General features: G+C 37.2%; 1 protein-coding gene across 2 annotated transcripts in view; it reads left to right on the plus strand.

The window, feature by feature from the left end:
• FSTL5 (follistatin like 5) overlaps positions 1 to 25120 on the plus strand; it is an 841716-nt gene that overhangs the window by 739724 nt on the left and 76872 nt on the right. The window contains exons 11-12 of one of the 2 annotated variants that reach the window (XM_089670377.1): positions 7433 to 7459; positions 22434 to 22552. In XM_089670377.1, the coding sequence (XP_089526503.1) occupies positions 7433 to 7459; positions 22434 to 22552 (146 nt within the window). The remainder of the gene's footprint in view (positions 1 to 7432; positions 7460 to 22433; positions 22553 to 25120) is intronic. The other variant, XM_089670378.1, reaches the window with a different exon arrangement.

Raw genomic sequence — 25120 nt, forward strand, 5'->3', positions numbered from 1 at the left:
TACATGCCAATTACCATGAATGTAAACAACATTTTTAAAAATCTTTTTATACATGTCCCCCTAGCGATGCCCAGCCCCTCATGCCCTTTGCTTGACAATTCCTTACTTGCTACACTAAAAAATGGTCAGTATTGATTTTAATGATTTGGCTCCGATTGACTTAATTAGGAATGACATTCAGAATTTGCAGTGGCTTTTCTCTTTGCTTCAAGAACTTATGAGCTTATTGACAGACCTCCTGCGAACTGAACACAGGTACTTTTGGTTCATCCCTAGCGACAACATGACAGATTGATAGCCAGAAACAATCATTGCTGCAAGCTGACTTAAACAAGTGGCACTCATTTTATGGCTTAAGGATAACGTCAACCAGGGGCTTCTCCCCTTATTTCCTGCAGTCCCTATCGGCAATAGGTATGCACATGCATATGGGTGTTCATGTATTTTTAATGTTTGGCTGCTTTTAAATAGCATTCCACATACCCATATATACTGCACCTCCCACATCCTCCTGAAGAAGTAAACTAATGTTCCATCTGAAGAAATTGACTAATGATGAAACCCATTGAGAAAGTACTATGTGCCCATCTATGACTGTTGCAGTTATACCTTGGACTAATATAGATCATTTAAATACTGTGTAAAGCACCAGATGTTGTATGCATATTTGAACTACTGTAACAGTTAAAAAGCATCCTTATTTCTTACTTTGTTGTAATACAAATATTTACTAAAAGAAGATATTTTTAATAGTCAATTTTATGCTTGCATTTGTATAGAAAAAGTAATATTTTTTATGATATATATATACAGTCATGGCCGAAATTGTTGGCACCCTTGATATTTTTCCTGAAAATCAAGTATTTCACACAAAAAAGGTATTGCATTAACACATGTTTTGCTATACACATGTTTATTCCCTTTGTATGTATTGGAACAAATATAAAACAGAGGCAGAAAAGCAAATATGACATAATGTCACACAAAACCCCAAAAATGGGCTGGACAAAAGTATTGGCACCCTTAACTTAATATTTGGTTGCACACCCTTTGGAAAACATAACTGAAATCAGTCGCTTCCTATAACCATCAATAAGCTTCTGACACCTCTCACCCGGAATTTTGGACCACTCTTCCTTTGCAAACAGCTCCAGGTCTCTCTTATTGGAAGGACACCTTTTCCCAACAGCAATTTTAAGATCTCTCCACAGGTGTTCAATGGGATTTAGATCTGGGCTCATTGCTGGCCACTTCAGAACTCTCCAGCGCTTCTTTGCCATCCATTTCTGAGTGCTTTTTGACGTATGTTTGGGGTCATTGTCCTGCTGGAAGACCCAGGATCTTGGACGCAAACCCAGCTTTCTGACACTGGGCCCTACAGTGCGACCCAAAATCCTTTGGTAATCCTCAGATTTCATGATGCCTTGCACACAGTCAAGGCACCCAGTGCCAGAGGCAGCAAAACAACCCCAAAACATCATTGAACCTCCACCATATTTTACCGTAGGTACTGTGTTTTGTTCTTTGTAGGCCTCATTCCGTTTTCGGTAAACAGTAGAATGATGTGCTTTACCGAAAAGCTCTATCTTGGTCTCATCTGTCCACAAGACGTTTTCCCAGAAGGCTTTTGGCTTACTCAAGTACATTTTGGCAAACTGTAGTCTTGCTTTTTTATGTCTCTGTGTCAGCAGTGGGGTCCTCCTGGGTCTCCTGCCATAGCGTTTCATTTCATTTAAATGTCGACGGATAGTTCGCGCTGACACTGATGCTCCCTGAGCCTGCAGGACAGCTTGAATGTCTTTGGAACATGTTTGGGGCTGCTTATCCACCATCCGGACTATTCTGCGTTGCAATCTTTCATCAATTTTCCTCATCCGTCCACGACCAGGGAGATTAGCTACAGTGCCATGGGTTGCAAACTTCTTGATAATGTTGCGCACTGTGGACAAAGGCAAATCTAGTTCTCTGGAGATGGACTTGTAACCTTGAGATTGTTGATATTTTGCCACAATTTTGGTTCTCAGGTCCTCAGACAGTTCTCGTCTCCTCTTTCTGTTGTCCATGCTTAGTGTGGCACAGACAGACACACAATGCAAAGGTTAAGTGAACGTCTCTCCTTTTTATCTGCTTTCAGGTGTGATTTCTATATTGCCCACACCTGTTACTTGCCCCAGGTGAGTTTACAGGAGCATCACATGCTTGTAACATTCTTATTTATCCGCAGTTGTGAAAGGGTGCCAATACTTTTGTCCAGCCCATTTTTGGAGGTTTGTGTGACATTATGTCGAATTTGCTTTCTTTCCTCCCTTTTTTTGTTTTGTCCCAATACACACAAAGGGAATAAACATGTGTATAGCAAAACATGTGTTAATGCAATACGTTTCGTGAGAAATACATGATTTCCTGGAGAAATATCAAGGGTGCCAACAATTTCGGCCATGACTGTATATATATATATATATTAGGAATATCCAAAGACATTTACATGGTTTAAGCATTAGTGTATTGTATCCATTTATAGAGAAAGCGGCATCATCTTAAATTGCTTTAATTTGATTGATATCATTTAATTTCCTCTAGTCAAGCCATTTCAGGTGGAATGACTAGCAGAGCCCTGAAATACAGTAGTTTTTTTGGTCAGAAAAAAAGCTGGCATTGCTAAGGCGCACTATTTCTTGTATTAGAGTAACCCCCTCCCCTGGAATCCTTAAAACTGGCTATGACTGGGTCCAGCAGAAATGCTTGAGCACTCTATTTCTGGTTTACTGCAGAATCAGCCACAAGCAGATATTGCAAAAAAGGTTATACCTTTGTGCAGCTTTACTCTGGTTCCCTATATCTGTTTGTATTGTCTCAATAATAAATATCTATCTATCTATCGATTTTAAATTTTAATCCACTTGGTCCTCCCCCCAAAAATATTAATGTCTTGCCTGCCCCCTTTAAGCTGTCCATGCCTGGGTGTGCTTAGATGTGAGTGATTACAATGTATACTCATAGGGAAATACCTCAAATCCTATGCTCAAAAGGGCCATAGGGATGAGAATGAGGTAAGGTTACCAGTCAAATTTGAGATCATCACTGAGACTGACTACCAAAAGCTTCCAATATTCTTGCATCTTCAAAGTATATGGAGGAAGTTATCTACTTATGTACATTGTCTCTAATAAAGAGAAAATTACCCCAGTGATTAATGCATCTAGATGATTTACTATTTATTAGACTTGCCAAAATGTTTGTTGGAACTCCATTTCCCATTTTAGACTAAAAGTATTTTTGGTAAAATTATTCACATTTTGAAATGTATTATATAAAAGGTGATATTTTTCCCTTTCTTAATTATTACGAATTACCGAATTGTAGGAGTGAAGAAAAGGATTTGTGAAAAATTTGAATGTGTTTTTTCAGTTTGCTATAGCTTATTGTTATCTTAATTAGTTAGTTCTGTAGGCAAATATTTCCAAAAATTGTACCCTTAAGTAATCCAATCCTGTCCACAAAAATTTGGGATCAGATAATCATGTGCCTACATTGAAATATTTTTGGAAAGAGATGAATGTTGCGATGACATAGGTGTTATTAAAGACCTCTAAGAATGAAACAATTGTAGGATTATAAGGAGCTAACAGCAGAGCAGAGATTGCAAAAGCTAATGCTAAAGCTTTGAGATTCTGTCCCTGTACCCTGTGTTCTATATCCATCCACAATTTATCCCCTAAGTGCGAAAACCATACTTTATTTTGGTCTAATTACAAAACACTATAGTAGTAGTATAGTATAGTAGAGTATAGTATAGTATAAATAAATACTAAATAAACTAACCTGAGAACTTTTTTTGTGGGAGTGTGATTGGTAGAGTTCTAAAATAGTACAGAATCTTTCATTTTTAAATTCTGCAATACTTCCTATCAATGATAATTCAAATTGGCCAATGCGTTGTGATTCTTAAGATGTTTGGTTGAGCAAGGTAGGGTAGGATATACAAGTAAACATGGCTTCTAGGGTAACTTAAATATTAAAGGGACAGCAACTGTGCAGGACTATATCTCCCTGATTTGTGGATGATCTGCCATGGAGAGCTGATTATATATACAATTACTTCTAACTTTACTCATCTTTACTATGTATAATTAGGAGCTTGTGATCAGAACTCTGAAATTGGAGTGTTTGCCATTGATATCCCTGGCCACTGGAGGGGTGGACTCTTCTGTCAATATGGCCACAGTACATAGCAGCCCTCATGTGCATGTGGCACTGCCTGATGATGCACCAATGGTGTCATAAACCACTATTAGTGGGTGTGGATGACAGACCAGGGGGGATACAAATAGGAGAAGGGGGAGTCAAGAACTAGGAGTGCCTTTCTCCTGCCCTATTAGTGAAGCCCAGAAACAGCCTGAAATGGTGATGTGAACTGGACAGCTAATTTACCATATAAAAATCAGAAATCATTTTGAGTTTCCCAAAGGAAAATGTAAGTTGTGCTAATAGATATTATTTAGGCATATTCCACTGATATCACTGCTTAGAAAAAAAAGACTGTGAAAAAACAGTTTCAGTCAGCAACAATTAGAAAATATGTCGTATGAAAAAACACGTGCAGCTTTATATAAATGTAGTGCATGTGGGCAGGGACATGTTGTAGGACATCAGCAACATGAAGATATAAAAAAGGTAACCCCACTCCTGATTCTCTAAAGTCGGCCATACATAGATAGAAATTTGGCCAGCTCAGGAAGGACAGGCTGAATTTCTATCCATGTATGGCCACAGAGATTGTACAGAAGTCGATCTACCAACCAACTTCTGTTCAACTGCCCTGTCAGATTTTACATGCTAGATCCGTGCTGATCAGTGTATTCTCATGGCAGGGAAGTCTCCCCACTGTCAGAATACAATAGCCCAGTGGGGAGGATTCACCAATTCACATCAAGGGTATGGATGGGGGAATTAAGTCAGTTTTTTTTTTTTGTTGAACCGGTTAGCTGAACAAAACAAAATATACACCAATGGGCTGCCTAAAACACTGGTTTAAAACCAAACCTTATCCCTATTCAGACCATTTTCTATCAAACCATCAAAATCCAGTGTCTTTTGAGAGATTTGTATATTAATTCACAAACACCACAAAATCCTGTTTTAGGAAGAAAGAGTCAGTGAACAAAAAAAAACATTATGTAACTAAAGAGGGTGAACAAGGGTGCAAAAAAGCTACATAGTTCTGTGATACCTATATCAAAATAGGACACATAAAAATGGATGGTAAATATTGCACTTACAAGTGTGGATACAGAGGGCACACATGTAAGAAAGCTCAGCATTAGAGTCCTGTGATGTATCCATTGCCTGTGCAGCTACTGCTATAGGCAGAAAGATGGATCATGCTGCAGATACTCCAGAAATGCTGTTATAAAGGTCAAACACCACCGTTGAGGGATAATAGCAGACCACTCATACGCCTATCAGTTTGCAAGGCACCATGGGAACATTTTTTTTGGAGAAACTTCCCCTTCACCAGCCTCAACCCCCCAAAAAACATTTTTGTTACTTGTTGGGTATGTTGAATCACCAGCTGGTTAGGTAGCATGATTTCAGTACTGTGGTTCCTGACTCTGTCTCCCTTCTTTCATAGAGTCTCGGGCCCTCTCCACCATTTTTTTATTCAAATTATAATTCCAAAGAGAGAGTGGAACCCTGCCTTCTTTAAAACTCTGTCACGGTAATAGACCTGACAGATATAAGGACCCAGTGAATGATTCAACCTTCAGATATTTATATAAGATATACAGTAAATATCACTTTGTATAGATTGATCGTTTCTAACCTATGATCTGGACAAATAAACCAAACTGTTGATTATTTGACTAAAAATCTACACGCTTGCAGGCTGTGGGTTGCCACAGCCTGCAAACGTGTAGATTTTTAGTTTATTTTAATGATGTCAATTTACTTTTTTCTATATGCTTCAAAAATGTAGTTTGTACTGAGAAAAAAGGTAAACCAATTCTATCTCTAACTTAAGAGATGTACTGTAAGTCATTACAGTGCACATATAATTATTTCTTATTTGTAATACTAAATTAATTTATTAGAGAATTATACTTTAAAGTAAATTTAGTTTTATAGTAAGCATGATTTATATGAGTTTTATACAATGCTGCACAAAAAAATGCTTATTTCAGTTGGAATAACATGAATTCGATGCTATTTGTCATATGTCATATTTTGAACTGATCCAAGGAAGCATTTGCTGTAATTCAGTACAAAACATATTAGTAGCTCTTGTACAATTATGTAATTAAAGCTTTCTGCCAAGAGGACAAGGACATTAAAATTCTTCTTTACTGGAACTGGAAGAAAAAGAAAGAAAAACATCCATGGAAAGGCATATATACCTAATCTTTCAAATGTTGTGCTTGCAATGTAAACTGAAATAAAATATACATTATTTATACTAGGGAAACCATAATCAGCCAGAAATGCTCATTTAAAATGTTTTATGAAATCATATAAAGGATTTATATGGATGACTCTATGTCATCTGCAATGTGCTATATGAAACAAGTAAATACAATAAGGGTATCAATCCTATTTAGACTACCTTTTAGTGAATTTTGGTCTTAGTAGGATATTGTTTAAAAATGAGAAGCTGGTGAAATCACCTGATTACATGTATGTATTTTACTGAATTGTAATGAAAAACAATTCCCTTGAAGCTTTTTCTCATTAATGTACTACATAGCAGTGTGTTCTCAAGGAAATATTACATGCAGTATACTGATGTCAATAATAAAGAAAAAATAAATGCATGTATCATGATTTTCTGTGAAGTTTTAGTGCTCTTTACCATGGAAACAGCCTTTTTTCTTAACCCCTTCCTACTGCTTGTACATATATATGTTGGTCTTCTTCCAGCATACATGTCTCACCAAGAGCCCCAATTCACATACTAGCAATTGGGTTCTGGAAAGCTCGGTTCTTGATCACCTGATCGCTGTTACAGCTCTGATTGTCTATTACAGCGATCAGTCACTATAAAGCCCCCCCTCTGTATTTGCATGTTCACCTACTCATCTGTTCTAAGCTGACCCTTCAAATGTGTAGCAGTCCTGTCCATCACTCTGTCCATGCACTGAGCAGCTTATACTTACAATGTAAAGCATTGCCAGTATTAATACTAGTCTATGCAATATATTAAATAGCAATGCCCCTGTTACCAAGATATAACTTAAACTGTAAAAATGTTAAGGTTTAAAAACACTGGCGTACTTGTTTGTGGTTTTGAACAGACCTTTCCATAAAATTATTTAACATACAGTAGATGTTTATAATTCCAACACAATTCTTTGTTCTGCATATTCACCTACTCATTTGTTTCTTTTGTTTATTTTTGTTTGTGTCTTGTTTTTTTTTTCTTTCCAACATGCTGCAGTGTCCAATATATTGTGGCGAAAAGAAGGTATTCAAATAATACTTTTTTTATATTTAGTCTTAGCAGTAAGTGCCATTGATAAATGTGGTGTTTTGGTACTTATTTTATAATACCATTTAGATTTCTTCTCCTGGCAGTCATTTTTTATTTAGCATTCATGTTTTAATGTGCTTCCTGTGCAATATTTTGATTTGTGATCAGTTATATTTGTATTATTTTCTCATGAGAAAAAAAAAATTTATGCATTAGCCACAATGCTATTTTATGGGAAACACATTCATACAGTATGTGACAAACAAATTGGCTGCGCTGTGTATGTATACAATTAAAAGCAAATGACAACTGTTGATAGATTTGTTTGTGTTATGTTTACAACATGTTAATAAAGTCAAAAGTCAACATGTAATATTATATATACTGTATATATATATATATATATATATATATATATACATTTTTTTTTAAATATACACAGTATATATTGTGTGTATCTTTGTGAAGTCTACATTTATACATTTCTGTTAAACCTTTATACCTTTATCTTTATTATGCACATGCACAATACACATTATCATATTTAGGATCAACTATTATTTTCGGTAAATAGTTTTCACTAAAAGGCAAGCTTATTCATTCTCATATGCAATCAAAAAGCAATTGTCTTTTATGTTTTGTAATTCCTAAAGCAGTATTGAACCCAGAAGCAAACATTTATTACATTGCAGATTACCATTTCTGAGTTGTGTTGGCTGCATTCGGTTTTTTTAGGCTTTATTTCTGCTGTTTTCATCTGGTGATTCAGCCAATAAGTCTGATGTTTTTGAAAAGAACAAGCTCTCTGCCACAATGTATCAATTACAGAGATGAGACAAATCATTTAACAGCAGCAGCAGAGTGCTTACAATGCTCAGCTTTTGTTTATTTATTTAAACCTTTATATCAAAAGGAAAAACATGTTTGGGTCTGGGTGCTCTAATACAGGAGGTGTGTTACTGGCCAGATCAGCTGTAAACACAGAGGGGAAAAAGTAAAAAAGAAAGCTAATACAACCACCACATCTAATGACTGGTAAGCTGCAATATATAAACATTTTTTATTTTGTGGTTAATACTGCTATAAATTTTGTTAAAAGAAAAATTGTTTACTACAGTTTCTGTTATACATTATCATCATGTATTTTATTTCCAAAAAATAGCTTTCATTAACCCCCCTAGCGGTCTGATTATGTCAGTATTTCTGTGCTCAAAGCGGTACATTTTTTTGCATGGAAATATGTTATTTTTTAATTGTAGGCCTGGAATAAAAGAGTCTAGTAAACATCCAGGGTATGATAAAATTTGAAACACAAAATCATCAATTATAATATAATAAATAATCATAAAAATAATAATATAATAATAATAAAGTTAATTCAATAATGTAAGCAAACCAAAAACACTGACATTTGAAAGTTCGCACATTACTGAGCTTAGTCGCAAAATAGTTTTCAGTGTCTGATGACGAATTTCCCCACGAATCATTATCACTCAATTCTGCAAGTGGTTCTAATTTACTATCCCTGTTCTCTAGCTGGTCTAAAACCGCTTTTGACCTAAAGGGACACTTTTTGGATGCCATTTCTCAGTTTCCAGGCAGAAAGAACAGTAAATATGCAGGCAGGGCACAGGACAAAGCACTCGGGACAAAATGTATGTGAAATGGTTTGATACAGTAATGTTTTACTATGTGATTTTAGTGTATTTAGTGAATGTAATTTTTTAACATTTTTAAATTTCCCGCCGGTTCCGTCTCCCGTACATCCTGACGTCGCAGGGAACGGAACCCGGAAGATTGATGCCGGCATCGGCCGGAGGAGATGGCCAGGGACACTGCAGGGGGTACATCGCGGGAGCGCAGGACAAGGTAAGTGCTGGAGGGATCCTGGAGCAACGCTGCAGGGTAATCCCGAGTATAGCTCGGGGTTACCGCTTTTGGTACTGAAAGTTAACCCCTAGCTACATTCAAGAATACCGCCAGGGAGGTTAATACAGTGTTTCAGGGGTTTCACCCAAAATGATGGTGTGCCATTAATGTGGAATTTAGCAAATTCAGTGTTCTAAGTGAAAATCTGGGAGCTCCACAAAAATTTAATGTGAGACCTCAAAATGTATCTGTGACTTATTTCATATGATTCTCGGCTATATCATTACCCTTTTAATCAAAATATTATTATAAAATATTAATGTAAAATGTTTAGGAAAGAGAGACAGTGGCTCCCCCTTCTAACTGCCATGACAAAAGTGCAGAAACACCTTGGACTTTAGGTGAAGAGTTGCTATTTTTCTGAGCTCAAATATTATTGTAGAATGGATAAGGTGATTCCCTCATTTTATAGGCAATTATTAAATAAAGAAATGTACATGCTAATAACAATGTACACATTTTGCTCCTGGATATTGTTTTGTTAAAGGCATCATGATACAAACAACACAAAACTATTGTTTAACTATTAGACAATGTATAGAGTGGAAATATTTACAGTTGTAACATGTCTTGAGGACCTTGGCTACAATATGAATCTTGGTACTGTTTTTGCTAATTTTCCATTGCTATCTGTTGGTTAGGTAAGAAATATATTTTGTGCTATAAGTTAACTTACTAAACACCCAAAAATAATTTTTTATGGTGACCTTCTAAATTTGTGTCAATTCAGCTAAAAATCTCTAGGGGGCAACCCAACATTTTTGTATTGCTTTCCCTCTCATCTGCATGTCACCACAGGCAGGTATGAGTGATACAAAAATAGTTGAAAATTGGCATCCCTTGATTTCGTAGCACTTTTAATAAGCATGTGCTACTCCACTTCCCCCTACAAGATGGTGATGTGCAATTAGCAAGTATATAGTATGCAACACCAAAAAAATAAAACTGATACTAGATAGATAGAGAGAGCTAATGTCTTGTATACCAACAATAAATCAGTCTGGTGGTCAGGTTTAACAGTGGGGTTCATATGCATATTATGGATGTTGGCAAAACTCCACAAGTACAGAAAACATTCAACTATATTTTCACATGTATCTACACAATAGTCTTGCAAGTACAATATATTGTATTTTGGCTGCTTATAGATTTATCCTTTTAAGTAAGCAATGGCATTTAAAGTGTTACTAAAGTAAAATTTAAAAAATTAAAATAACAAACATATTATACTCAGCCACTCTGTGCAGTGTTATTGCAGAGTGGGCCAATCCTCCTCTTCTTGGGTCCCTCGGCAGTGACCCTGGCTCCTTCTCTTCTTCACGTGTCACCATAGCAAGCTGTTTGTGTCTGTGCACTCCCGAGTTGTTCATCTATGGAGCCGCTCTCCATAGACTTACACAGCGGGACTTAGCCCTGCCGCCCACTTCCTTCTCACTGTATTTGACTAACAGAAGCAGGAGCTAATGAATCCTGCTGCTGCGTGAGTGCTATGTGAAGAGGAAGAAAGGGGAGAAAAGATGCACAGCACTGGATCTATTCTCCCCTCTCTTCCCCTTCACTCAGGAAAGGGGGAGGGGGCAGAGAAATAGAAAACATTTTTTGACCTTAAGGGCCAGTTCACATAACATGTGTTTCAGTTGCTTTTGTCTGCATTCAAAATGCACAGAAGGTAAGTTATATGGTTGTCAATGTCATAGTTCACACCAGTGCTTGCAGTTCCAGTACGCTCCAGTTGCAGAAAAAAAAGTAGAACACTTTTTCTGCACAGAACTGTACTGGAACGCGGTAAAAAGCATCAGAAATGCCACGTAATGCACTGGAACACACCTAAATGCACCACAAATGCACTGGAACACACGTCCTTATTTAAATTGAAGAAAAAGAGAGGGGGAAAAAAAGAACTGCAATGCATGAAAACGCACTGGAATGCATAAAAAATGCACCAGAATGCACCAAAAATGCGTAAAAAACGTGCATGCAAAAAATGCATCTGGCACTCATCTGGACTGCATTTCTATAGTGGGAACTGGCCCTAATGGAAAGAATGCATTAAGGTAAAAACATTTTTATCTTTAGCATCACTTTTAGGAAATAAAAATAAGGAATCCCTTGCATTTGGTTTGCTGATTTTAATAGACACGATTTTTCTGGGCTTGTGATCCAGGGTAATGTCAGGAAGGTATGTGTAGGTTCACTTTTTTTTTACATATGTAAAATTGTTACTTGTAATTATCAAAGCAACCACCTAAACTTGTGAATGTGATTAATTCTAATGAAATGTCTTGATTTGCTCTAGAATGTTGATTTCTATGCAGTTGTGATTCTGTCACTCTCAACAACCCACTTTCTCCTATGGTGTCGTTCCTTCATTCTCCAAAGTCGTGACGTTTGGTTCCATCACTGCTGCTTTGCTACTTATGGAGATTCTACATAGTTTTAGCCATTGAGAGAGTGACTTTCATAATTTTAAATGCATTTTATGATGCATTTTAGCGATTCTGCTGCTTGGGAAAAGAGCGAGTGATAAACACCTCCACCACAGACATTAGCATAAAACAATATAGAGCTTTAAATTTATTAACTTATTGTAACATTGATTAAGGTTGGTGGGCATCAGAAAGTGAGTAGAACCTCTCAAACAAGGAACTGTTGCCATCTTGGCTTTCTGCTGTCCTTTAGGCCATCAGACAAATACTATTTTTCCCACTTTAATTAAAATGAACATTTCTGATATGGCTCAGATGTCTACACCAGGAAAGCAAGGTACAGGTTCCTATTCAATAACATACAGGTGCTGGACCTAAGGATTCATTGTTAGGTTTTTCCTAACAGCTTCACAATACAGATTTATACTGCCATTATTAAGGGTTAAAAAGGGTTTTAAAAAAGTATATTCTGCAGCCATGAGCTTGTATTTGCTCTCCTTAGGCTGGCTGTAAGTGATCCAGACAGCTGTATGGCCCCCTTCTCCGTGGTTTCTATATTTTCCCAGAATCCTGGGACCACAACTAGTGACTTCAGGATGGCAAGCAGGAAGAGATTGGGGAACATCCATTCCTGATCTCCCCTGTTATTTATGAATCCAAAAGTGGTCAGCTTTGAATATATCCTTGTCAGAGACTATGGTAGCAAGGGAAGCAGCTATTCAAGCAGGATCTGTGCTTGAGTAGCTGCAGTGGAGGACAGGGGAAGCATTGGGGGTATGTCTCCATAAAAACAACCTGTCACCTACTCATTGTGCTCACATAGGGGACTTGCTAGCCCCTTGTGATAGCTATAAAGTTAAAATTAAAAAAAAAAGGTAAAAAAAGTTGAAAAAGTTTAATAAAAATAAAAGTAACTCCATTGCCCTGTCCACACCCACAAATGTGCACATGTGCACACATTGTGGACACATGCCGGAGTGAAGACAATATTACAGGTTCCTCGTTTACAGTTTCTTGATTATCTGTACAGGCATAAAAAGCTTCACCTATTGATAATTTTAGGTAACACATTTTTGCCATTATTTGAGTGCACGCAGTTTTGATGCTTGACACATTTGTTATCTATTTATACTAAACTATCTCATCTTTTATTTTCTAGGGGATTAAATAGGTTTTTTTGTTCAATAAAATTCATTTTGGAGTATTGTTTACTTGATAATATAGATTTGATAAAAAATATTGTACTATATAAAAAATTGCAAAAACCATATTTTTATTACACAAGACACCTACTTTCAGAAAATATATAATGTTCTGGGGGTTTAAATAACTTTAAAGTAAAATATGCAGATTTTAACATATGTGCAAAAATAGAAACAAAAATGTTCTAGAGGGGAACTAGTAATAGAAAGACATTTGTGTAGAGAGGAAATTTTCAGTAAACAGTCTCAAAGCATTAATGTCTCTAAACAAGGCTGGATTACCTCAATTGGTGCCCTAGGTAACAACCCAACAATCCGACCCCCTCCACCCTTCCCAAGGATCACTTATTTTACAGGGGGCATTACCTTGTTTTCCTGGTACTAAATTGACATAGAATAGAACTGCATGAGATAAGTATTCCTAATGACAGTGACAAAAAAGTACGTGGGGCCAATTATTATAAGGAAAAAGCTGCATCTTAGCCTCTGGGACCTATAGACTCATGTCTATATTGTCTAATGGTAAATTCAGCCTTTTGAATTTCAGTATCTCCGTGTAAGAGAAATGTTGCTATCTTTTGCTGGTTTTGTGATTAGTCAATATAACTGTAAATTTGCAACACTCCTTGTTTTCATCCTGTTAACAGTTTTGTTTGTGTCCTCTAAATATGCTATTGCACGTTAGCTGACTTTCATTATTACAGTGAGCTTTTTTCATATTCAGCAGCAATACTATAGACAAGTAGCTATTGAATTGGGAATATCTCTTAAAAACAAATTGTAGCTGAAAATAGGGACATCTTACTGGATCTCTTGGTTTATGTTTAGTTAGAGCCAGACAAGTAGGATTTATTTGGTAGTTTACAGACTTTGCCGAATGCACTGAAAACCGAAGAACAGGTTGTTAATATGATTTGCTGCTTTTGCTCCACAGTAAAATACAGAGAGTGTCCTGTTTTTGCATTACCTGCAGTTCATTGTTTTGTATATGGGGCTGATTCTTTTCTAGAGAGTCAAAATTGCTTCTATCCTTTGCAAATTTGTACTTTTCCGTAAAGTGAAGACTGCTGCCATCTTACGATGTACAAAAAAATAGATTACCAAAACAGAAGTAAAAGTGCTAACTACCTGCAGTCTGCTAAATTTAGGAATATTTATTTATTACATGTACTTATATAGTGCTGTCAATTTATGCAGTTCTTTACATATACAGTTGCAAGAAAAAGTATGTGAACCCCTTGGGATTACGTGGAGTTTTGCATGAATTGGGCATAAAATGTGCTCTGAACGTCATCTAAGTCACAACAATAGAAGAACACAGTCTGCTGAACATAATACTACACAAACATTAGATGTTCCCATGGTTTAATTGCACATAACATGTAAACATTCACAGTGCAGGGAGGAAAAAGTATGTGAGTCCCTAGCTTAATGACTTCTCCCAGAGCTAATTGGAGCCAGGAGTGAGCCAACCTTGACTCCAATCAGTGTGATGATATTGGATGTGTTGCTGACAGCTGTCCTGCCCTTAAAAAACACACACCTGTTTTGGGTTTACTGGTTTCAAGAAGCACTCTCTGATGTGAACCATGCCTCGCAGAAAAGAGCTCTCAGAAGACCTATGATCAAGAATTGTTGACTTGCATGAAGCTGGAAAGGGTTACAAAAGTATCTCCAAAAGCCTTGATGTTCATGTGTCCACGGTAAGACAGACTGTCTACAAATGGAGAAAGTTTAGCACTGTTGCTACTCTCCCTAGGCATGGTCGTCCTGTAAAAATGACTGCAAGAGCACAGCGCAGAATGCTGCATGAGGTAAAGAAGAATACCAGAGTGTCAGCTAAAGACCTACAGAAATCTCTGACACATGCTAACATTTTTGTTGACACATCTACAATAAGGAAAACATTAAACAAGAATGGAGTACATGGGAGGACACCACGGAGGAAGCCATTGCTGTCCAAAAAGAATATTGTAGCACGTTTGAAGTTTGCAAAAGAGCACCTGGATGTTCCACAGCACTACTGGCAAAATATACTGTGGACAGATGAAACCAAGATTGAGTTGTTTGGGAAGAACACACAATACTATGTGAGGAGAAAAAAAGGCACAGCACACCAACATCAAAACCTCATCCCCACTGTAAAACATGGCGGAGGGAGCATCATGGTTTGGGGCTGCTTTGCTGCCTCAGGGCCTGGACGGATTGTTGTCATTGATGGGAAAATGAATTCCAGAGTTTATCAAGACATTTTGCAGGAAAACGTACGACCATCTGTCCGCCAACTGAAGCTCCGCAGAGGATGGGTGATGCAACAGGACAATGACCCAAAGCATACAAGTAATTCTTCAAAACAATGGCTGCCACAGCACAGAATACGCCTTCTGGAGTGGCCCAGTCAGAGTCCTGACCTCAACCCGATTGAAATGCTGTGGCATGACCTTAAGAGAGTGATTCACACCAGACATCCCAAGAATATTTCTACACTGAAACAATTTTGTGAAGAGGAGTGGTCCAAAATTACTCCAGATCGTTGTGCAGGTCTGATCTGCAACTACAGGAAACGTTTGGTTGAGGTTATTCCTGCCAAAGGAGGGTCAATCAGTTATTAAATCAAAGGTTCACATACTTTTTCCTCCCTGCACTGTGAATGTTTACATGTTATGTGCAATTAAACCATGGCAACATCTAATGTTTGTGTAGTATTATGTTCAGCAGACTGTGTTCTTCTATTGTTGTGACTTAGATGACGTTCAGAGCACATTTTATGCCCAATTCATGCAAAACTCCACGTAATCCCAAGGGGTTCACATACTTTTTCTTGCAACTGTATCTTGTACATTCACATCGGTCCCTACCCTTCATGGGATATTCACATCAGTCCCTAACCTTTGAGCTCTCTAACTTACATTCATACACATACTAGGGCCTATTTAGACAGGAGACAATTCACCTGCTAGCATGTCTTTGGAGTGTGGGAGGAAGCCAGAGTACCTGGAGGAAACCCCATGTGGGCACAGGGAGAACTTGCAAGCTCCAGGCAGGTGGGGCCATGGTTGGGATTTGAACCAACAACCCTAGTGCTGCAAGATGGACGTGCTAACCATTTAGCTACTGTGCTGCCCCAAATATAAAAGGCTTGTTGCTTTTAGATTTGGGTTGGAAGTTATGATATGTAACTATCTTCTGTTCACAGAACGCATGCAGTAGTTTTAAGAGGTTTAAAAGAAGTGTTTTTGAACTTGTTAGAAGGTGACTAGTTTTTTATAGCAAATAGGCAAAAGCCAAAAAGTTTGTTCAGAGGAGCTTTTATTTCAGAAGGCAGGTGATACATAGTGATGCAATAAAGACAAGTCATCAACACAGCTGGTTCAAATTGGGATTCAAATTGACCATGCTCTGTATCTAATGAAAGCAACTGCTTTGGGAATCACATCATGCCAAAAACACAAATCTAATATCCTTTCCAAATATGTATTTGAGAGCCTGTAATTTTTTTTAAATTGTTTGCCAAATATCTGCTTTATATTTTGAATGCACTATTTTAAATATGAAATCTAGGAATGACCTTACTATTTATAATATTCTGGCTTACAATAGGTTAAGTCCAATGAGTTTTATGCCACCTTATGGACTTATCTCTTTTATTCACAGATTCATAGATGACATTTTTAATGAGCATTGGGAGTACAGCTATCACTATAACCCCAATGCTATGACAAGAAATGTGCAGTTGCTGTGTGCCTGCCTGCCTGCCTGCCCTCCCTCTTTGCTTCGCAGCTTCATTTGCAGAAGACCTTGTATTTTTTCAAATAGGTTCACATAATACAAAGCCTTCCATGACTGGGTAAGAGTTGGGGCAGGCATAGCAGTTGCACATAACTCTGCAGCTTCTGTACCAGAGTCCCTGAGGTCCACCGTTGGAGTGCCAGAAGTATAGTAATAGCTCTCAACATTAGGTAAAACTATCAACAACAAATAACAGAAAAAACTCCAAGAGTTTGAACACTTTGGGGGGAATTTAATAAAGCTGTTGCACCACTTTTCTAGCATGAATCCCTCTGGTTAATGTGTTGTGCCAAATTCATGAAGCATCTGTGACACGTTTGATTCTGACAGTGATTCAAATACCAAGTTCAGATAGTTCCAAAATACACCACTTTTGTATTGTGGTGCATTGAATGTGCCACCTCTATATGGTTTCACATTGAATGTGCCAAATTCAAAATAAAATACAGACAGTTCGTATCTGATGAAAGTGGAGCTAATTAACGCCAACTCGGTTTTGACATACAAAGAGAAACTGGCACAAACAGATTTTCTGAAAGTGTCTCACATGCAGTTTAAAAATGGTGCAGCATGCACCAAATTCATGTTCTAGACAGGTACATGGATTCGCCACATTGTGCACCACTTATTCAACTATGTTTGTCACGACAAAGAAGCTTGGGGGCAATATATATAAAACTCTGCACTGTGGGAACAAAAGACACTTCTAATGGCTGCTGCACCCAGATTACTAACCCACAAAGGTTGCAATCAATAATGGTTAGTGTGGCGCTCAATACTAATTAAACACTTAAAGGGATCATGTTATGTGTGCTGTTACTCCCAAGGTGCAATTACTCCATAAAAATCAGTAACCGATTTTATATAACACTTCCCCAGCCTAAAGTGCTTATCTACTCCATACAAATTTGCATATGTGCATTAGTATAACATTGCTCTATATACAATGCTCTATATAAATGTGCAATTCCATACAGGGAATACCAATCCCCTGCAAACCAGTAAACTCTGCTCAAAGTGTTCAAAAAGCAATAATCATATACTGTACAAGCAATTCTTCATGTGTAAAAAATGTCCATTAAACAGTAAAAAATGTCCAATAAAAATTAAAAGTTCAGTATCACAGTTATCCGCTTGTGAAAATAAAGTGACATTTGTGCAAAAAAATGATATATATTCCTCAGTGCTGGTTCCACTCTGTGCTCCCCTCCTTTTATACCATACTCACGAGACTTTTTGACCCCCAGTCATAAGAGGTCTGCAGCTCTTAAAAAATGGATACTCTCAGCTCTGTTTGTCCCAATGATCCATTTTTCAGGTATTCTTCCCATTAATACTCTCCAAGGTTGCAGGCATGTGAGGTAGATACAAACGAGAGGCAGCCTTTAATAGTGTAATACTGTATTTATTCACAGTTTAAAATCAAATAAAATCCAATTACAAAATACGGATGATTGCATCTATACAAGCCAAAAGTGCATTGCTGTTTCCTATCACCATCTGCTTTCCATACTCTGGAAGTTTGGAAGCGGATATGATGTAATAAGGGGCTTGTAATTGGAAGTGAATTCCATTTGGTTTTAAACTCTGAGCGCATAAAAATGGACCATTGGAACAAATGGAGCTGAGAGTATTCATGTTTGTATCTGATGAAAGTGGAGCTAATTAACGCCAACTCGGTTTTGACCTACAAAGAGAAACTGGCACAAACAGATTTTCTGAAAGTGTCTCACATGCAGTTTAAAAATAGTGCAGCATGCACCAAATTCATGTACAAGTTCTAGACAGGTATGTCAGGGCTCAAAGTCTTGAGCTACTAGCCAGGCCTTAAGAGTTACTTGCCATCAGTTGCCCCACCCAACCCCTACCTTGTCCCACCCTAAATTCCACCCTTAAACATGCCCTTGTAAATTATCTCATGAAATGACACTGTTAAGTGTTTTATGCAGAATAAAGGTACAAAAATAAATATTAACAACAACAACATCTTTAACAATATTATCAAAAAGCAATGTAAATATAAAAGCAAATATTTAAAGAGGGAAATAAAATGATGCACAGTGCGGAGGTCAGCGGTGTGACGCATAGTGCAGGGAGAGGAGTACGAACTGTAGGAAGGAAGGGAAAGAAGGAAGAAAGGGAAGGATGGAAGGAAGGAAGGAAGGAGGTGAGGGGAAGGGAGGGAAGAGAAGGAAGGAGGGAGTTGAGGGAAGGGAAGGAAGGAGGAATAGTAAGGAAGGAAGGAAAGAAAGGAAGGGGAGGGAGGGAAGGAAGGAAGGAAGATAGGTCAGACTCACATGGCTCTGTCATCACAGGGCTGCTGGCTGCTCTGTATAATATTTCCCGCCCACGCATCCTCTTCTGAGAAGCTGCATGGACAGGAGTGTAGGCAGGCACAGCGGGTGGCAGAGCAGTGCAGAGGATGGTGGGAGGGGATGGTCACTGAGAAACACACGGAGGTGGGCCCGGAAAGAAACTGAATTCTGGATCAATGGTTGGGATGAACGGTGCAGCAGTGGGGGCAGTTACAAGCACTGATCTCCCTGTATGGTTTTTCAATGAAGCAGCTGGAACTGATTCTCCTCCTCTTCTTTCCATGGCTTTCAGCTGCTTTATTGAAAGCCATACAAGGAGATCAGTGCTTGTAACTGCCCCAACCGCTGCCCCTCCCACGCAGTCCCGACGCTGCTCACCCCCGTGTAATTTCCACTCGCTAAATGCGAGTGGGTGAGTTGAGATGTTGAGGGCTGCTGTATGTTATTTAACATTAAATAGTGCTCAGGAAGCAAAATAAAAAATCCATACATGCATATCGATCACTTTGTATTGTAGATTGTAGTCTTAAATAAAGAATTGTATGCTTGAGTAAGTCCAAATTGTGCGTGCAAAAACTATACAACTATCTATTCACCATGAGCAGAACACCTGTTCCTCCCCTCACTAAACTTTCAGTTTGTGAAATATGATAAATGTTTCCTAAACTCTATATAAATACGTTTTGGTGCATATTACTTATCAAATTTCTGACACATTTGCATTAGCTGAAGTAAACCAATGTCCCTCCAGGGCTTGCACTTGGTATTAGCCAACCACAGGTACCTGTGAGATCATATCTTATAGAAGAGGGTACAAAAAAGGCTAGAGGCAATTCATCACACTCCTGTGGACCCAAGGAAGTGTACATTTTTCATAGTTCTTTCTATTACACTTTCACAAAAGCAATACTGAATATAATATTTATGGCTAATGGCTAAATAGTTATCACTAAACACTGTATACATAAATACCTATTATATGAGAAATCCACAATTTTACTGCACAAATATAACAAAATCAGAGGTTTTTCCTCTATGGTTAAATCTTGTAAGGCATGACTGATATGACAGCTAACAAAGACAATTTGTCAGAAGGAAAATTAAAATACAATATTGTAATTGTTTTGAATAAAACTTCTGCCATTTAGTAAAGCAGCTTTCCTTAAAAATATCATCGACTACATGAGGTATATGGTCAAAGAGAAAACATAATAAACTATACCTTCCTAAACTTGCTATAAGCATTTATCTAATTATATTTTTAATAAAACCATGAAGGCACAAGAGTTCAATAGATATGAAGCGATCAGTATATTATACAAAAAGTACACAGAATCTGGGTGCTTGTTATTTGAGGATACATTAATAGTTGGAATAGTTCTGAGGAGCAATATACATGTTCACTGGTTCATATATGTTGAAGATTTGCAAGTCTTCATCTCTAGTGATAGGATATACTATATATACCGTATTAAAAATAAATAAATATATATATATATATATATATATATATACCACTCAGTCATAACATTAGGATGATCTAATATTGAGTAGGTCCCCTTTTTGTCACCAAAACAGCCCTGACTCATCATGACATGAATGCCACAAGACATCTGAAGGTGTGCTGTGGTATCTGGAACCAAGCTGTGAGGAGCAGATCCTTTAAATCTTGTAAGTTGCAAAGTGGGGCCTCCATGGATCAGAATTGTTTTCCAGCATATTCCACAGATGCTCAATAGACTGAGATCTGAAAACCTTGGAGGCCAACGTCTTGTGTGTTTCAAACCATTCTTAAACTGAGGCTACCGTCATCATTTAATAAAGTTTCTATTAAGAGTTGTACTTGGTAAGCAACAATGTTTAGGTAGATTGTATGTATCAAGTAACATCCACATGATTGGCAGGACTCAAGGTTTCCCAGCAGAACACTGCTCAATGCAACACACTGCCTCCACCAGCTTGCCTTCCCAACTGCATTCGGGTGTCATCTCTCCCCCAGATAAGCAATGCACATGCACCTGGCCATCCACCTGATGTAAAAGAAAATGTGATTTATCAGATCAGGCCATATTCTTCCACTGCTCCATAGTCCAATTCTGATGCTAACATTCCCATTGTAGGTGCTTTAGGCTGTGGACATGGATCAGCAAAGGCACTCTGTAGCCCCATACATAACATACTGTGATGGCCATTTTTCTGCTTTCAACAAATCAACTGCAGGGACAACATGTTCACTTGCTGCCGAATATATATCCCAGCAGTCTGATATGCCATTGTAATGAAATAATGTTATTCACTTAACCTGTCCGTAATCTTAATGTTATGGCTGATTAGTGTGTGTGCATATATACTGTATACGTGTACACTGTGTGTGTATATATATATATATATATATATATATATATATATATATATATATATATATATACACTGTATATAAACATATATAAATAACATGTCTGAGTATATATATATATATGCAATCTTTCTTTTTAGATTTGGGTTTAGTAAAGAAGTGTTAACACCACCGTTGGATTTTTATTGTTGTCTGTGTCCCCAGCAGGAAGATTAATTCTCTTTATCCTGGTGACTGTTGTCTACAGTACAGAAGGCAGTGGGAAATAAAAAATGTTGGAGTTGTCACAAGAGCAGGAGGTAAAAGGAAAGCTTCCAACAGGGACACCTGTTCCAGTGACAACTGTCCAATTGCATATTTTTCCCTCCAGTGGAGAGATTTTCTCTTTCTTCACATTTTGTGTCTAAAACAAGAAATAAAGAGAAATCCTCCTGACAGGACACACATAGAGAAAACAAACCTGACAAGGCTTTTAACCATTCTCTACTCCATTCAAAACTAAAAAAAAAGGTTTTGGCTTCGTATACATTTAAAAAATTATTCTTCAAATCTCCTTTAACATCTTTATTTGGTTCATCATAAGCAAACCACACACTCATAAGAAGACCTTAGCTTTTAGCAAATCATTCCCATTCCCATTTTCATAAAAACTAAAACTGAAACTCAATTATACTGTATCTTTGTAATTGTTATTTTAAATATCCTGTGTAACATATACTTGTTTTTACCATGGATGGAATGCTTATTTCACATCTCATTATGAACATGTTTAGTGTACACTATTTGACTTGTGATTGAAAGTGTGAAATTAAATCATTTTAAAGTGTGACATTTTAAAAAAGATCAATATTTTGATTAAAATTTGAATAAAAAGGCATTACCACAGCTCTTCATAATGTTTCTGCCATTGTATAACAAAATAGATTAACATATAGAACATTTCTTTTAAAGGTCTTGGGATTGGAAACTTATTTTACGTGTTCAATAATGATGGCATCAAAGTTATTCAACCTGTTGAATGTGAATATCAAAGACATATTAAGATGACTGAAAAAATTTTTGGAACCCAGGTAATTTTATTATAAATGTAAGCTGACATGGAAGGCTTTTCCACTTTTAGTATGTTTAAAAGACTAGAGCATTATTAGTATAAGTATGTTTTATTTGCTTAGAGTTATCACAATTATTATCACTTTACATTTCAAGTCTGTACAATGGCATGTGTCTGTTGCAAATAACCAGTCAGATTATTAAAAAAAAATGCCTGTGAACTTAATGAAGTAATTAAAGAGTATACACTACTCCTTTAGTATATCAGCTCCCAGCCCTTCAGTAACTGGAATTGTAGATCTCTAATTAGATTTGTAAAGGTAGTACATAACAAAAGCAAATATAGAACAAACTTCCTTTTTTAGTTGAGATAGTCTGCTTAAATATACTTGTACTCTATTAGCAGAGATGGTCATTAATGGCAATGCAGCTGCACTAATTTGTTCTATGGCAGAAAACAAGTTAAAAAAAACCTCTGGCCTTTAGTTATCATATGTTAATTTATACATCTAATTATGTAAATATATTATTTATGTGTTCATTTATTCATTCATTCATATTGATACATTTATTGTTGCAGTTATGCCCTTATGCTGTGTCTTCATGTTAGTCACCACATTCCTATGTCAACACCATTTGTTTTTCTGAACACAATAGATTATAAATCTAAAATATATACATCTAGAAATACATACACATATTTTGTTACTTACACCAAAAAAAAAAAATATGCTCACATGCTATGAAATAAATTGTATTTGAAATTAAATGACACAGGCAGAACTAGAATACGCTAAGATATGTTGTTAAAGGTTATGCTTGCAATAATACCATAGTGATGTTATGAAAAAAAATAGAGGACTACAGATTCAAAAAATGAGCCTCATCCAATGTGTGTCAACTTTTCCATTCTCTGAGCAAATTAAAGTTTTATTGCCCATTTTCTCGCTATTGTAGTACATCATTTTTATTCATTTGGGAGTGCTTACAAAGTCCATGGTTCCTTGTGGACTTCATTGACTTACTGTCAAATTACCTGTGTAGAATTACAACCAAAACCTGAAGAAAACATTGCCTTTGTTGGTCCTATGTGAACTATTTTTTAATGCAGGTTTAAAAAATGAAACTTCTAAAGCACAATGCAGCTTTAAAGCATGGGGCATTGGTTACAAAGTGCAGTATATACTGTATATACTTTTTCCTACTGAAAATAATGACAAAAAATATATTCTTGTATTTCTAATATTTGTTGTACATTTACTCTTTGTGCCATTCATTGTATAATGACTGAAACTAATAATTTCTACACTTGGCAGATATTGATATTTGTCTTTTACACCCCGGTCACACGGATCCCAACTTTGAAATTATGCAACTTACAATGAAAGTCACACGATTTCAAAGTTGGATGATATGCCTATTTGAGGCGTAATTTGCAAGACATCTGACACTTATGTATGCAAATCGCACCAAAAGTAGTGCATGCACTATTTTAGAAATCGGTGCGGCTCTGACCAAGTCGGAACCATACCGATATGACTGCTGCAATTGCAGACAATAGGGTACGACTTCCCATCGATTTGCAAGTCATATGGCATGAAAATCGCATGCCAAGTCGCCCCTGGTGTGACCAATGTCTTAGTGAACTACTAAAGGTAAACTAATAGAAATCCTGTTTCAATTTACTAAGAAATGATTCGGAGCAGTATACATTGGCATCCTGTCCCTGCAAAGTCATCTTTAATTCATTAGGACAATAATGTATCAGGGGCAGGGAATAACACTTTGTAACCCTTTGTTCCTACTGCTTGACTAGTAAATTAAACCTAGATCTTCATCAAATCACAGTTATTACAGGTGAGAACCCCGTCTTTCTAAAGCAGGCCATAGATGGAGTGATTTTCTTTCCTGCAACCATGGGTTGATTTCCCCATCAACACAATCAGTGGTGATGGGAGAATCCCTCCCGCAGAGCCATTGTGTTTTCTGTGCGGGGGGGGGGGGGCAGGGGTAGCCGACCCCATTGGGAGAACACAGTGGTTACTGATACCGGCTATAATAGTTCGATCAACTTGAGAACATTCAGCCTGCCCATACATGATTCGAATCTTGGCCGGTCCTTGCTGTGATGCAAATTGTCTATGACTGGTGTAACTTTTAGTGGCAGCCACAAGCCAGTAGGTAAGGGGATGGGATGACCCCTTTACTTGAGTTACACTCTAAATTTGTCCTGGTGACCATTTTGAGTACCACAGCAGAAATAGAGAATATAGCTTCAAATAGGGATACATCCTCTGTTAACAATTGTCTAAGACAGAATTCCCCTCACTGTCTGAAGATTTACTATCACTTCCTTTTGTTTCTACTGGATTGGAAGTGAAGGAAAAACCCCCCAACAGGACACAGGTAACAAAAAAAAAGAAACTTGACACTGGTTTCAACCCTTCCCCACTTAATCCAAAACTTAAAAGGGTGTGTGCTTTTAGATAGACTTTAATTATCCCAGTTTAGGCTTATGCATTATTTTTGTATCTGCTTGTCTCTGAACAAAACAGTAATTTGTAATTTTACTGTATGCAGTTAGAGGT

Source organism: Staurois parvus, unplaced genomic scaffold (assembly GCF_062004578.1).
Source record: "Staurois parvus isolate SC_StPar_1 unplaced genomic scaffold, SC_StPar_1.0 ptg000090l, whole genome shotgun sequence".
NCBI lineage: Eukaryota > Metazoa > Chordata > Amphibia > Anura > Ranidae > Staurois > Staurois parvus.